This window comes from Tamandua tetradactyla, chromosome 1 (genome assembly GCF_023851605.1).
Source record: "Tamandua tetradactyla isolate mTamTet1 chromosome 1, mTamTet1.pri, whole genome shotgun sequence".
NCBI lineage: Eukaryota > Metazoa > Chordata > Mammalia > Pilosa > Myrmecophagidae > Tamandua > Tamandua tetradactyla.
In genome coordinates, this window is record NC_135327.1 from 157,317,264 (window position 1) to 157,332,338 (window position 15,075).

At 35.4% G+C, this 15,075-nt stretch overlaps 1 protein-coding gene across 2 annotated transcripts in view; it reads left to right on the top strand.

Moving 5' to 3' along the window:
• The window catches only part of CFTR (CF transmembrane conductance regulator), a 192,751-nt gene that overhangs the window by 35,648 nt on the left and 142,028 nt on the right, over nt 1–15,075 (top strand). Inside the window, exon 4 of one of the 2 annotated variants that reach the window (XM_077116506.1) lies at nt 1,620–1,682. The exons of the other annotated variant lie outside the window; for it this stretch is intronic. Within the exon in view, the coding sequence (XP_076972621.1) occupies nt 1,620–1,682 (63 nt within the window). The remainder of the gene's footprint in view (nt 1–1,619; nt 1,683–15,075) is intronic. 2 annotated transcript variants of the gene reach the window in all.

Here is a 15,075-nt window from a genome sequence, read left to right on the forward strand (position 1 = left end):
GTTTAAATTTTGGAACAAATAAACATTTCCTCCTTTGGTCTGAGACAGAAGTTGAAGTTTTAAAATATAGACAATATCATGTTTACCCAGCATTCTGATTCACCCTAGTCCTAACCAGGTCCATTTCATTCTCATCTCCAGTTGGGTCTCTCTTTCAGCCTCTTCAAGAGTTGCTGTGTGTAGCAATGTTGATTTTCAGAGCTAAGTCTCTTGTATCACACAGATACCCAATATTCCAGGGAGCCACCAGGCCACATACCAAGAATACAGCATCTTGAAATTTAGAAATAGCAGTTAAAACTCAGGAACAGATGTGACTGCTGCAAGAGCCCACAATCCAGGAACCCTTACAATGAGCTCTACTTGACCATTCTGAACTCCTTAATCATTGACCTTCTAATCTCTACTCACTCTCTGTTCAGTGACAACCCATGCACTCAAATTCTCAGAATTTGCTCATTATAGTTAGTTCACACCAGTGAAACCATGCATTAATTGTCTTTGTGTTTCTGGCCTATTTCACTCAGCATAATGTCCCCAAGGTTCATTCACCTAGTTGTATGCCACATGATTTCCTTCCTTCCTGCAGCTACTCAGTATTCCACTATGTATACACCACAGTTTATCCCTTTGATTATCAGCTGAAGTACTCTTAGACCGCCTCTGCCCATTGTAAGTCATGAATAATGCCACCATATACCCTGGAAATAAATTTGCAGTGGGCCAAGAGACTTCAAATAGAATTGAGAGATCATTCTGGAGGTTACTATTTTTTATATAAGCTTTAGCCAGATATTGCAAACTACCACAGTATGCCAAGCCCCAACCAATGGAATGCCTGAGAATCCTAGGGAGTGCTCTAGGCTCTAAGTCTCTATCAAAAGTCTTTCTTAGTAGGCTTATTTTTCCCTGAAGATTGAGAGGAAGATTAAATGAGAGGGAGGTGTAACAGAAATTAGGATGTAAGAAATGACTGTGACTACTGACACATTATATAGATACTTCTTTTTGATGTCTAGTGTTTCAGAATAGCCAGAAGGAAATACCTGAAGTGTTGAACTGTAGCCCAGTAGCACTGGTCTTTTATAATAATTGTGAAACTATGCAGCAAAAATAAAAGTCAGTTGACTGTGTTTGTGTGGATCTACTTCTGAATATTTTGTTCTCATCTGCTGATATGTTTCTGACAATATCACACTGTCATAGTTAACCTACCTCTATTATAACTCTTAAAATTGGGTAGAGTCCAATACTAGTGGTCAATAAAAGGGTGGGGCAAGGGGTGTGAGATGCTTGGATTTTCCTTTTATCTACTAATTTCTTTTTCTGGAGTAATTCAAATGTTTAAAAATGATCATAGTAATGAATGCAGAACTATTTGATGGTAGTGTGAACCACTGATTGCGTACTTTGGCTGGACTGTATGGTGGGGAAGATATCTCAATAAAATTACATTAAAAAAAAGAACTTCATACATAGCAACAAAAATATATTTTAAGTTTTGTCTTGAGGATATTGACTCCAGTTAGGTCCAGAACATTTTATAATGCTTTTGATAATCTCCATTAGAAATTCTCCAGGCCTTTGAAACAACAAGGGTCCAATCTCTTTATATACAGAGATCCCTACAGGAACTTGCAACAGTTTGGGGTGAGGACTGTTTTGTAGTAAGTAGGAATTGGGTAAGTAAGAACTATCTTTTAAGCTCTTGTTGAAATGACTTTTCTCAGTGACAGGGCCAGAGCTTTGGTAAACATTTTATCCATGGCTTCTAGCTCTATTTAATTTAATTTTTAAATGTTTTGTTGGTTGCTTTAATGACTATATTTTATACATTTGAATAAGTGTATAGAAGTACAGTTCACTCTGGCCATCTCATATAAGAATGTAACATTCTTAAATAATGGTTGAATTGAAGTATATGATATTTCAAACAATTCTCATATAGAGACTAAGATTGAGGTGAGACTCAAAATTTTCGCTATTAATGTTTTCCATTACACACTGCTACATTTATTAACATAAGCACTACTGAGTAGAAGCTGGAAGAGAGGGCTAATTATTAGGTCAATTTTATATCCTGCTTGGCTTGTGAAATAATTTATTCCTTCAGATCCCATGGGCATAGAAGTTTCATGTGAGCAAAAGCACTCACCTTAAGCATGAACTTTGTAAGATACTTGAAAATATTTATGGGATTCATTTTTTGATCTAGTGTACACAGTTAAAAAAATAAACATGATACAGGAAAGTTTAATATTTGTTGAGAACCTAAACTCTTCCAGGGTCAGCATTAAGCCCTCTCAAGATTATTTTATTTGATTTTTCTAGTAGCTCCACTGAGTGGAAATTATTATCTACTCTAATTTTTAGATAAGGACCCTTTGCAAAGTCATGGCATAAGGTAAATTTCAGTGATAAGCTATGTGTTTTTAGCTCCTAAGCCTGTGAGTCTTCCAACATACCAGATTATAATTGCTATATAACTGTGTTTGTAATGATTGTATTCAGGTAGCTTCTTTGCAACGTTTCGGGAGACACAGGCAATAGAAGCTTGAAGATCGAAGTTTCTGTCAGGGTCACATCAGAGGCAGATCTGAAGGAAGCTCACAACAGGTAGCAGGACAGAGAATCCCAACAGGATGTACTCACTGATTTAAACCTGGAGAACGAACTATGTGAAATCCACCCAAAAAGCCAACAGTACCGAGGGTCTAATCGATTAAGAAAATTAAGGGTTATAAGAATGGAGTAGGTGTAGAGAAGGACTGGCTTAATTTTAAACTTCTCAAGGTCAAAATTATCCTAGCAAAAGGGATATTAAAAGCCTTTCATGATGTATGAATTATCCTTGGGCAGTATGAGGAGAGAGGCACTCTCGAACTTAACCTGAGCCCTAGCTTTAGGTTTGAAATCGGCATCACATTTGAAAGACAAAGTTTATTTCCAACAGCTCAACTTCTACTGATAACCAACAGAATATTGGTGAAGAAAGGAGCTCAGTGGAAAAAGCAGCTGAACTGTGTATGACAAGAAGCCATGGAGAGGAAATTTTATAAAGGGAGTGGCACGTGTTATGTGACTACAGTCTTCTCATTCCTTGTCACAGAGGAAAAGGTCTCATTGAGGCAGTGAAATTTTAAGTAGTGAAAATATTGAAAGCTGTAAGTCTCAAAGAATTTAGATAGCCATAGTAATCATTAAGATGAATACAGGTTTTCAGAGTCCCTGATCTCTTGACTCTATTCTTTTGTCCCTTACAGAAAGAAAAGCAGGGGAGAACATTTAGCCATTCTAATAAGACCTCTACCTTTTAAACACCTTATATTAATGCCTTATTATTTACAGTACTCTTTCTGTGTATGTCATTTTAGTAATTTTTAAATAATATGTACTGCGCAAGGAATCTTGAAATTTCTATAACACTAGTCTTGGTAATAGGTGAACATGCTTTCAAAATGTCCTGTACTTTCTTAGTCTATCTAAATCAGGATAATTGTGTTATAAAGACTATTTTGTTCATTTTAGCACTGAGGAAAAAGTACTATAAAATTTGTTCTTGACCTTGAAAGGGTAAGAAAAAAGGGAATGCCACCATGAGGGGCTTTGCCTCTTTGCAACACTGATGTAATTTTAAATCATATTAGCTATGGCTTCTCACTGTTTTTTTTTTTTTTGCATTTGTTTTTTCTTCATCTAACTCAGCAGCCAGATATAACATTGTCTGTAATATTTAAGATTCCCAGCATAGAAGAGAAACTAGCTGTTGAAAAACTGAGTGTGAGAGTCAGTTAAGGATAGTCTGAGGGAAGCCAAGGGGAGGGAGTTCTGTAAGCAGGTTACTGAAAGAATATGATGATGACAATACATTTATTATGATAAGAAATTTACAAGCATTCATTCAAAAATATTCTTGATTCCTAGGCAGCTCTGGGCATGCTTCTACCATCAAACTGAGATCCATGTCAGTACAAAAACTTTGGTCAACTACCTTTATTCATTAAACTCTAGGAAGTTTAAGGACATAAAAGAAAAGTCCTGGAACTCATTTTATTTTATTTTTTTGCCAGAGTTCCTAAGTTCCACAGTCTAAATTGCAAAAGAGGATTTGTTCCTTATGTTTGACAAAGACATTAGGTTAGACGCAAACCTGCTGCTAAAGAAGGGAATTTGGTGCACAAATGGTCCCTGCCTTAGGTACTTTGTCTTGATGTATGTCCCTTCCATGTGATTGTTTACCTAAGGACAGCTATCTCCAGAAAATCTCCTAGTTGCCTATCATCTAAGATTTCTTTCTCATTTTTCTCTCCTATTCCTGTAGCTCCCTCACTATTTAGCTGCTTTTTCAACCCAAACCTTCACACACATGTTGTACTTCCCCTGCTTGTCTTACGTCCTGAATATTTCTACCCTCTGTCCTCCCACTCCTGTCTGTAACACACATGCTATACTTACTTGTGTTACTCACTTCATTCTACATCTTCCCACCACTTCTGTGATAAGAAGACTTGGTTCACTGGGTTTATATATTTTTTTCTCTGAAATATAAGGGATTTTTACTTCTGTCTTTAGAATAACTATTGACTTCACACCAGATAATGTGATTTAATTGATGTGAAATGATACTTGTGATTTTGGATAAATTTTGCAGGTGATCTTAACAGCCAGGGTTGAGAATCACTGGTAGACCAACTCCAGCAGTATCGCTTTGTGGTGGACTGAAATATGTGTCCCGATTTGGGCATGTCTTGGTCCGCATCCTGGTGGGTGTGGGCCTGTTGTAAATATGATCTGTTGGAGATGTTCCTTCAGTTACAGTGCGGCCCAACTGAATCAGGCTGGGCTTTAATCTGTATAACTGGAGTCCTTTATAAGCAGAATGAAATTCAGGCATAAAGGGAAAGTGTCCCAGGAAGAAGCCAGAAGTCAATGGAACTAGGAGGAGAAAGAAGACATCATCATGGGCATTGTCGTCTGACAGAAAAACCAAGGACCAAGGATCACTGGTAGCCAGCCCCAGAATGCCACATTCTACAGGGAGAAAGCATTATCTTGCTGATTCCTTGATTGTGGACTTCTCCTAGCTTTAAAACCGTGAGCCAATAAATTCCCATTGTTTAAGCCAACCAATTCTATGGTATTTATTTTAGCAGCTGGGAAACTAAGACACACTTAGTGTATTTGATTTGTACTAAAATCTAAACAGGAAGGAGTGGGAGCAGGTATACAAAAATAACTTTTTTGTTTTTATTTCTGCATTGACAATAATGATATAATTTTAAATGTGGCAAGGTGAATATTAATGGTTTTAATGACAAAGCGTAGTGCTTCATTCATACCAGTCATCCAGAGATCTTGTTAAAAACAGTATATTCTGATTCCAGAGGTTTCAGGTGAATCTTGAGATTCCATGATTCTAAAAGTTCTCAGGTTATGATGCTGTTTGCTCTAAGACCATACTTTGAGTACCAAGGCCTTAGGGGATCATGAAGTAAGAGAAAGTCCAATTAGAGGGAATAGTTGCTGTGAAAAGAGAAGTAGGCAGACCAACCAGGGCATTAGAGCTTCTGAAAGAATAAGGTGATGGAAATTCCACTGAAACTAAAATGTCCCTAAGGATTTATAATAGCAGAAGGCCTCAACATTTTAACTGTTAACTTTCTGATTCTTCCTTCCATCACACCTCTGCTGAGATTTTACTGGAAAGGGGCAGATACAGGTGGCGTGGAAAGGGGCAAGAATATAGCTAAGAGGGGACTCCCTGGTTTCTCTTCCAAGCCTGCAGCATGGGGAGATGTTACATTTTTTTTCTGGTAGAAACATTGTTATGCAGATTGGTCAGGTTTTTAAAGGTAATAGAACCAATTGGTGTTTTAAGACTTTTGTGCTATGCGGGCATTTGAAGACTAAATTAGGAATCCAGCACTGTGTTTAGTAGAACATTGTATCTAAGGGAAAATATATCCCCTGTTCTTATATGTGAAATTTTGGAACAAAACTGATTTGTATATTAGGAATTGCCTGTGACCATGCTCTTACAACTTAGACTGGTTATGAAGGTGCTCGGTCCTCTCATTCCATGGTAGGAACACAGCAGATCTTTCCTTCTTGGACTTAACCATCATCCTGTAATGACTAAGGAATGTGATGGAGTGAAACAAAGTAAAATATGTGTGATGTATTCAAGTATGTATTTTTTTCTAAGGTACCACATATTTTAAGTCTTCTGGGGTATGCTCATGCACTATAACCATCAGGAATGCCCTATACCAAAAACCTATTTTATAATCTTGAGCAAATCAAAGAACTTGTCTGGATCTCAGTTTTCTTAATTGTACAACTAATGGTACTATAGTAAAATATACAATCTCTGTGATACTTTCATGACACGTGACCTGGAAATTTGGTATTGATCTTAAATTACAGTGATACAAACTTATTAACTTGATTAGCAAGATTGACATTAAACTGATCATGATGCTTGAATTGATGATCAACTGAGAGAGAACTAGATTATGTTATAACACTTTCATTTTGGTTTACGAAAGAAGGGGGTGTTGTAGTCAGACTGCTTGGTTCATATTCCATTTTTGCCACTTACTAGACATGACTTTGGACAAGTTATTTAAACTCTCTTTGTCAGTTTTCTTATTGTAGAGTGGGGTTTCACTATAGCACCTATTTCATAGAGTTGTTGTGAGAATTAAATGAGTTAAGCGCATAGATTAAATTGACACATAGCAAGTGCTCCATCAATGCTAGCTATTATTATTATCTGTAAATAGAATGTTTATGTGATTGGGCAAATACTTATTTTTACTAATGGTTTAAAATTATGGCTAAGTGCTAAGCACTATTTCAGAAATTAAAATTAACATTTTAACACAACTTTCATTATTATATTCTCTGGACTAAACCTAGTAGTGCTGCTATCTCAGCAAATCTAAGAACTTATTCTTGTAAAACATGAAGAATATCATTTAAATTTCTATTGAAGATGATGCTAGTAATAGTTAATGCATCAGTAAATAAAAAAAGAAAAATACCAAAATTCGGATATTTAGAATTAGGCACCGTACCTAAAATCTTGATTCAAAGGCAGCCTGGTATTATACGATTTTTGATATTCTATTCCTAGTGTGTGTGTGTGTGTGTGTGTGTATTTTTTGCAAAATCTATAAGCCATAGTTGCAAAATAAAGGAAATATTTTTAAATATACCTTTGTATTAAGCATGAATAGGTTTTATTTTCTTGGCTGAAAATGGAAAAATTCTTCCTTCAGCAATTAGCATAAAACCATAGGTTAACATCTGACTCTAGTGTGTCAAGATGAACAAAAATTTGACACTCATGTATACCCTGCCAGTGTATAAGCCAGTACTCTTATGCCCTGTGGTAAGTTTTGGGTGTATACTTTCTTCCATTTTTTTTTCAATAAAATCTGGCATTTACTAGAGAGATAAGGAAGTCTAGAGTAAATGGTACATTCTGAAAAAAGACAAAAAATGGAAAACAGGGACATTTTTGTACCCTGATAGCAACTTCTTCCTGAGTTTGGTGTACCTTTGTAGGCTCCTTTTTAAAAAAAATTTTAATTTTTTTTATTGATATATGTTATATATTCACATACAAGTAATAATCCAAAGTGTACAATAAATGGTTCACAATATTGTCATATAGCTGTGCATTTATCATCACAATCAGCCTCTTTTTTCTTTTTAGTTGAAAATAACATATATACCAAAAAGCAAAAAATTTCAAAGCACATAGCAACAATTAGTTATAGAATGGATTTCAGAGTTTGGTATGGGTTACAATCCCACAATTTTAGGTTTTCACTTCTAGCTGCACTAAGATACTGGAGACTAAAAGAAGTAGCAATATAATGATTCAGTAGTCATACTCATTTGTTAAACCCGACCTTCTCTGTATAATTCCACCAACAACTTTGATCTTTCTCTCACTTTAACTGGTATTTGGACTATGGCCATTCTAGCTTTTTTATGTTAGAAGGGACTGTTGATGATATGGGTTAAGGGGATAGAACTAGCTGATGTTCTGGAGAGGTTGACCCCTCTGCATTTCAGGACTTATCTGGTCTAGGGACCCATCTGGAGGTTGTAGGTTTCTGCAAAGTTACTCTAGTGCATGGAACATTTGTAGAAGCTTATATAAAGACCTAGAAGTTCTTTAGAATTGACAGGAATAGTTTGTTTGGGGTTTGACAAGCTACGACAGGTAGCAATGTCTAACTGAAACTTGCATAAGAGTGACCTCCATAGTAGCCTCTGAACTCAATTTTGAACTCTCAGCCACTGATACTTTATTTGTTACACTTCTTTTCCCCCTTTTGGTCAGGGTGGCATTGTTGATCCCACAGTGCCAGGGCCAGGCTCATCCCCAGAAGTCATCTCCCACACTGCTAGCGACACTGTCACCCCTGGATATAATGTCCCACGTAGTGGAGAGGGCAGTGATTTCACTTGCGGAGTTGGGTTTAAAGAGAGAGGCCACATCGAACAACAAAAGATGTCCTCTGGAAGTAATTCTTAGACATACCTATAGGTACGCTAAATTTCTCTGCTACCTACATAAGTTTCACAAGAGCAATCCTCAAGATCGAGGGCTTGACCTAATGATTTGGGTATCCCTAATGTTTGACACAGTATCAGGGGTTTCCCCAGTGGTAAAGTAAAATAGTTCCAAATTTTTTCTCCCATCACTCAAGGAACTTTGCCAATACTTTTGGATTATTTACTTAATATACCCTGAGATTTATCCAGGTATTACATTAAGCTATACAGGATTAAAGGCCCTCATTCTTATTTTGGGCTGCCTGTGTATGGATTGTTTAAATGATCTATCCAGACAGACTGAGTTAGATTGTGTGCTACAGAAAATTTAGGTTCTGGACAAAGTAAACTTTTTCTTCCTTTGGTTTCAAAGAGTAGGTGAAGTTCTAAAATACAATGTCTTCTTTACCCCTGTATTCTGAATTACCTTAATCTCGACCTGATCACCTTCATTTTTATCTCTAAATACCAGGTTATACATATAGGAAGCAGCCTCTCAAAATCCAGAAATAACAATGACCACTCCAGACTAAATGTAACTGCTATTAGAGCTTATAATCTATCTAGGCCCCTGTTTTCTTATAAATATTATCTAAATGAGACTATTCAATATTTATTCTTTTGTTTCAGGCTTATTTTGCCTCACCAAATGTCCCACAGGTTCATTCACATCGTTGCATGCCTCTGAGCTTCATATTTTTTTTGTAGTAGCACAATATTTGATCATATGTATCAAACGTGTATCAGGATTCGTCAATCTACTTCTCAGTCAGTGCTTCCTTCAGCCACCTCCATTCATTGGGCATCATTGTATAATGTCCAAAGTCAACAGTCCATGAACATTCAATTTTAGATAATTAATTGCTCCTAAGAGAAAGATAACCAAGAAACACACTTTCACCAAATAGAAAATCCAAACTTCCCTTAAGTTTTGTCCCTCCTTCCATTATCTACCCCTGGGGTTCCTGTGGTACTGTTGATGTTTTCCTGTTAAACATTGCCCATAACATGCAATAGCAGTTTCCCCCCGTATGCTGAATTTATACACTCTTTGTACAAGATTCATACCTTTGCAGTAGTTCATGTAAGAAGTTATTTATATTTGTAGTGTTAATTGGTGGGACACATGGGTCTATTCAACCCCTTTCAATCATATTCACCTTCAATATGATAATATTACTTATAGATCCACTAGTGAACCACCTTCAGTTCTGTCTATTCCCTTACATTTAAGTTCAACCTCCTTAGTTAGACATTTACCTGTCTCTAGCTTCTGTGTATCTCTAGGTCCCCTATATCCTGTATTATAAGCCTCTGAGTTTACCTTTACCTTGATCATAAAAGTAGAATCATACAATATCTATCCTTTTGTTTCTGGCTTATTTCATTCATTATGTCCTCAAGGTTCATCCATCTTGTCATGTGATTCAGGATGTCATTTTGTCTTATTGCTGCTTAATATTCCATCTGTATACCACATTTTGTTAATCCACTCGTCTGTTGATGGGCACTTGAATTGTTTCCATCTTTTGGAGATTGTGAATAATGCTGCTATGAACATCAGTGTGCACAAGTCTGTTTGTGTCACTGCTTTCAGCTCCTGGATATGTACTGAGTAGTGGTATTGCTGGGTCATTGGGCAGTTTGATATTTACTTTCCTAAGGAATCGCCAACTGTCTTCCACAGTGGCTATAGCATTATACATTCCCACCAGTACTGCATAAATGTCCCAATTTCTTCACATTCTCTCCAACATTTGTAGTTTCCTGTTTGTGTAATAGCAGCTATTCTTATAGGTGTGAGGTGGTATCTCATTGCAGTCTTGATGTGCATTTCCTTATGGTTAATGAAAATGAACATCTCTTCATGTGCCTTTGAGCCATCTGTATTTGCTCTTCAGAAAAATGCCTATTCATATCTTTAGCCCATTTTATAATTGGGTCGTTTTTTCTTTTGTGGAGTTGTATGATTTCTTTGTGTATACAGGATATCAAACCTTTATCTGGTGTGTGATTTCCAAATATTTTCTCCCATTGAGTTGGCTGCCTCTTCACCTTTTCAACAAAGTTTTTGAGGCACAAAAGCATTTGATTTTGATGAGTCCCCACTTGTCTACTTTTTGTTTTGTTGCTTGTGCTGTGGGTGTAAAGTTCAGGAAGCTACCTCCTATTATTAGGTCTTGAAGATGCTTCCTTACATTTTCTTCAGAGCTTTATGGTACTGGTTCTTATATTTAGGTGTTTGATCCAGTTTGAGTTGATTTTTGTATAGGGTGTAAGGTAAGGCTCCTGTCATTCTTTTGGGTACTATCCAGTTCTCCCATGTCCATTTATTGAAAAAACTGTTTTATCTCTGTTCAGTGCATTCAGGGGCCTTGTTGAAGATCAGTTGAATATAGATTTGGTGGACTATTTCTGTGTTCTCGATTTGATTCCATTGGTCAATACGTCTATCTTTGTGCCAGTACCATGCTGTTTTGGCCACTGTGGCTTTACAATAGTTTTAAAATCAGGAAGTGTTAATCCTTCCACTTCATTTTTCTTTTTCAGGATGCTTTAGCTATTTGGGGGTCTTCTTCCCTTCCAGATGAATTTGGTAACTAGCTTTTCCAAGTCTTTAAAGTAGGTTGTTGGAATTTTTTTATTGGTACTGCATTGAATCTATGGATCAATTTGGGTAGAATTGACATCTTATCTACATTTAACCTTCCTATCCATGAGCAGAGAATGTCTTTCCACTATTTAGCTCTTTGATTTTTTTTTAGCAATGTTATGTAATTTTCTTTGTACATGTCCTTTACATCGCTAGTTAATTTCATTCCTAGATACTTGATTCTTTTAGTTCCTATCTTGAATGGAAATTTTTTCTTAATTGACTCCTCAGTTAGGTCATTGCTTGTATATGGAAACATTACTGCTTTTTGCACATTAATTTTATAACCTTTCACCTTGCTGAATTTGTTTATTCACTCAAGTAACTTTGCTGTAGATTTCTCAGGATTTTCCAAGTATAGTGTCTTGTCATCTGCAAATAATGAAAGTTTTACTTCTTTCTTTCCAATTTGGATGCCTTTTATTTCTTTTTCCTGCCTTATTCTCTAGCCAGAACTTCTGCTTACAATGTTGAATAATAGTGGAGACAGAGGCCACCCTTGTCTTGTTCTGGAGAGTTACAGGGAAAGCTTTCAGTCTCTCACCATTGAATACAATGCTGGCTATGTGTTTTTCATATGTGCCCTTTATCATATGGAGAATGTTATCACTGACCTTCCATTACTTTGTATGCATGTTTTAAACGTTATCATGGTGTATGTGCAACTTTTTATCCTTTTTTTATTCTTGTTTTTCTTCTAAGTATTTCCATAATCAAAATATCACTGCTAAATTTCAAGTTTATCCTTTCAGCCATTTTAACCATGGAAACATATACTTTAATAAAGGTAGGGGTGATCATAGTGTGTTATGAATCTACTTCTCTTAACATATTGTGAATGCCTTTCCATGTCATTAGATATTTTTCTACGTAATCATTTTAATGTTTAATGTGTCACATGGTTGTACCATAATTTATTTAATCAGGTCCTCATTTTTGGATATTTAGGTCGCCCTCTATTTTTCAGTGCTATAAATAGCCCTTCAATGCACATCCCTTTAAAAGCTAAATCTCAGAAGATTTTGAAATTGCCTTCTAGAAATGACGTACTAATGTACTTTCCTGATACTAAAGTATAAAAATTCAGTCTTCACTAATAGTATGTACTATCATTTTTAAAATGTTTCAAATTGCTGAGTGAAAGGGTATATTTATCATTTATATTTGTTGTTTTTATACATGAATTGTGCATCTGTATTTCTTTGTGAGTGTGTGGATGGCCTTTTCATGTTGTTTGCCTACTTTTCTTTGGTTATGTTTGTCTTTTTCTTATTGATATATGAGAGAATATTTTCTCCAGTCTTTCATTTGCCTTTTGATTTTATTTCTGGTTAGCTTTGGTTTAGTTTTTTTAAATCAGAACTTTTAAATTTTTTTCTTTACTGTCAAACCTTTCCAACTTTTTCATTCTTTCTGCTTTTGACTTCAGACTATTACGAAGACCCTTTCCATCCAAATTTTATGTAAGCATTTGTCTATATTTTTATTATTTTGTCTTTCAAAATTAAGTATCTAATTCATTTGGAATTTATTTCTGAGTATAAATGTAATAGAAATCTAATTTTTCAAAGATGAGTATCCAATTTCTCCACTGAATTAAATGCTACATTTCATCATGTATTAAATTATTGCATATTCTTGGATCTGTTCCCGGATTTCCAGATAAATCTACTTCTTTGTTATGCCATATATTCTTATAACTTTACAACATGAGTTAATATTCAATAATGTAAACTCTCTCATACATTACTCCTCAAATGTTTTTTTTATTATTCTCTCATTTTCTTCCAAATTAGAATCATGCTATGTATTGATTCAACAAATATTTGCTGAGTGCATATACTATACTTGATAATGTGCATGGTGCTGGACTCGTTACAAAAATTAAGAGACATCCTTGCTCTTATGGTGCGGAAAATTCAATTCCAAAAACCCATTGGGATTTTGATGAGGATTGCATAATCTTATAAAATAAATCTGAAGGGAATGTAATCTTTGCGATATTAAGATTTTCTTTTTAGAAAGTTTGTCTCTCCATTTGTTTGAGACTTTTAAATATATCTCAGTAATATTTTACATAATATCATATGTGATCATCTATTATTAGTGTTACAATGTATCTTTTATGTTATAGCTGTACATGGGATACTTATTTAATTATTATGCTTGATATATAGGAATCTATTTTTTTAGTATATTTATTGAAACCTGTACCTATCAAACTCTTGAGTCACTTGAATTTGTTATCAGACAATTATATTCTGTGCAGATAATGATACTTTTCACTTCTTCTTTCAAGTATTCGTATCTCAATCGTCTTTCTTGTTGAGTAGCTCTAGCTGGAAGTCCCAGAAAAGTGATAATAATGTAACAATCAGCATTCTCAGCCTTGTTGCTTTCCTGACTCAAAAGGTAATGCTTCTAGTTTTATAATGATGGGGCTGACTGTTGTTTTGAGGGAGAAATTCTTTCTCAGGTTAATAAAATATCCTTATATTTAAGTTTACTCAGAACATTAATTAGAAATAAATATCGAATTTTATCAGATTCCTTTTCCATTTTTGTGGAGATGATCATGGGTTCTTCTATAATTCATTGATATTCTATTAATTAGTTTCTCAATATTAAATCATCCTAGTATTCCTAGGATGAAGACACCTAAAGTGTATTTAAAGCAAGCAGGGACAGTGATGGGGATTTTAATATTAAATGACTATACACGATAGAGAACAATATAACTTTAGAAGTTCTTCAACTAGTCACTCACCCTGTGTTAGAAACAACTATGCTTTGGGCCTTATTCTATAATTTTAAAGTAGTTACCTGAGAATTAATTAGTTAAATTCAATTGGAAGCCCGAGTTGTGTTTTCTATTTTCACTTTAACTTTTTCCTTCATGGTCTGAATTTTCAGCAGAAGCTGATTTCCTCATCACTAGAAAAATCTGACCCCGTCCTAGGTATGTACATAAAACATACATACCTAGGTATGTATGGTTAAAGGATTTATATAATTATCCCCAGTGACATTGACCTCTGGCCCAGAGGATCCCATGACATCCCAGATATATCTCCAAGGAAGTATGTTCAGGCCAACTAATTTTTCTCTGAGTGAGTGGAGACCCAAGATTATGCCCACCAAGAATGCAATAGCTTGATTTGTTTACTAACCTGAACCTCTCTACAAAGATACTCCCTGAACTCATACTGTCTCCTGCATCCCTCTGAGTAGCAAACATCCTTCACATTGGAGGATGTGGGCCATGGGATTCTCCAGACTCAGATCATATATTCAGAAATATTAGCGCTGGAGGAGGCCTTCAAGATTAGCTTGCTCTATGCCTCAGTTTATCTGTGAGGAAAACTCCAGAGGAAGAACTGCCTAAGGTGACACGGAGAGTGTGGATAACATACTGGGATAAGAATGCAAGTTTCATAACTTTGAATTACTTTTTTATTTCACTGTCACACTGGCTAAAAATTGGTATAGTACCTATTATCTGAGCTAGAAGAGTTAAGTGAGCTCCATCTTTATTTATATCTAACAAAAACTAATATAATATTTTAATCGCATTTTCAAAAAATTATGTTCCCCTCTTTATACTTTCAAGCTTCAGTTTGCTTATACTATTTCATATAGAGGCAAATCAGAGAGTTTCTTGTGACTCTGGAAACAGTCCCAGCAAACGGAACAGGCAGCATTCACAAACCAAGAATATAGGACTATATTTTTCCCAGTCATTCCAGGGATAATTTTTGTAAAGGATTTTATTTCCTAGATTAATCTGGGTATCAACTACCATTGTTTTCCTTTCCAAATAAAAAAAAATCAGGTGATATCTGTAAATG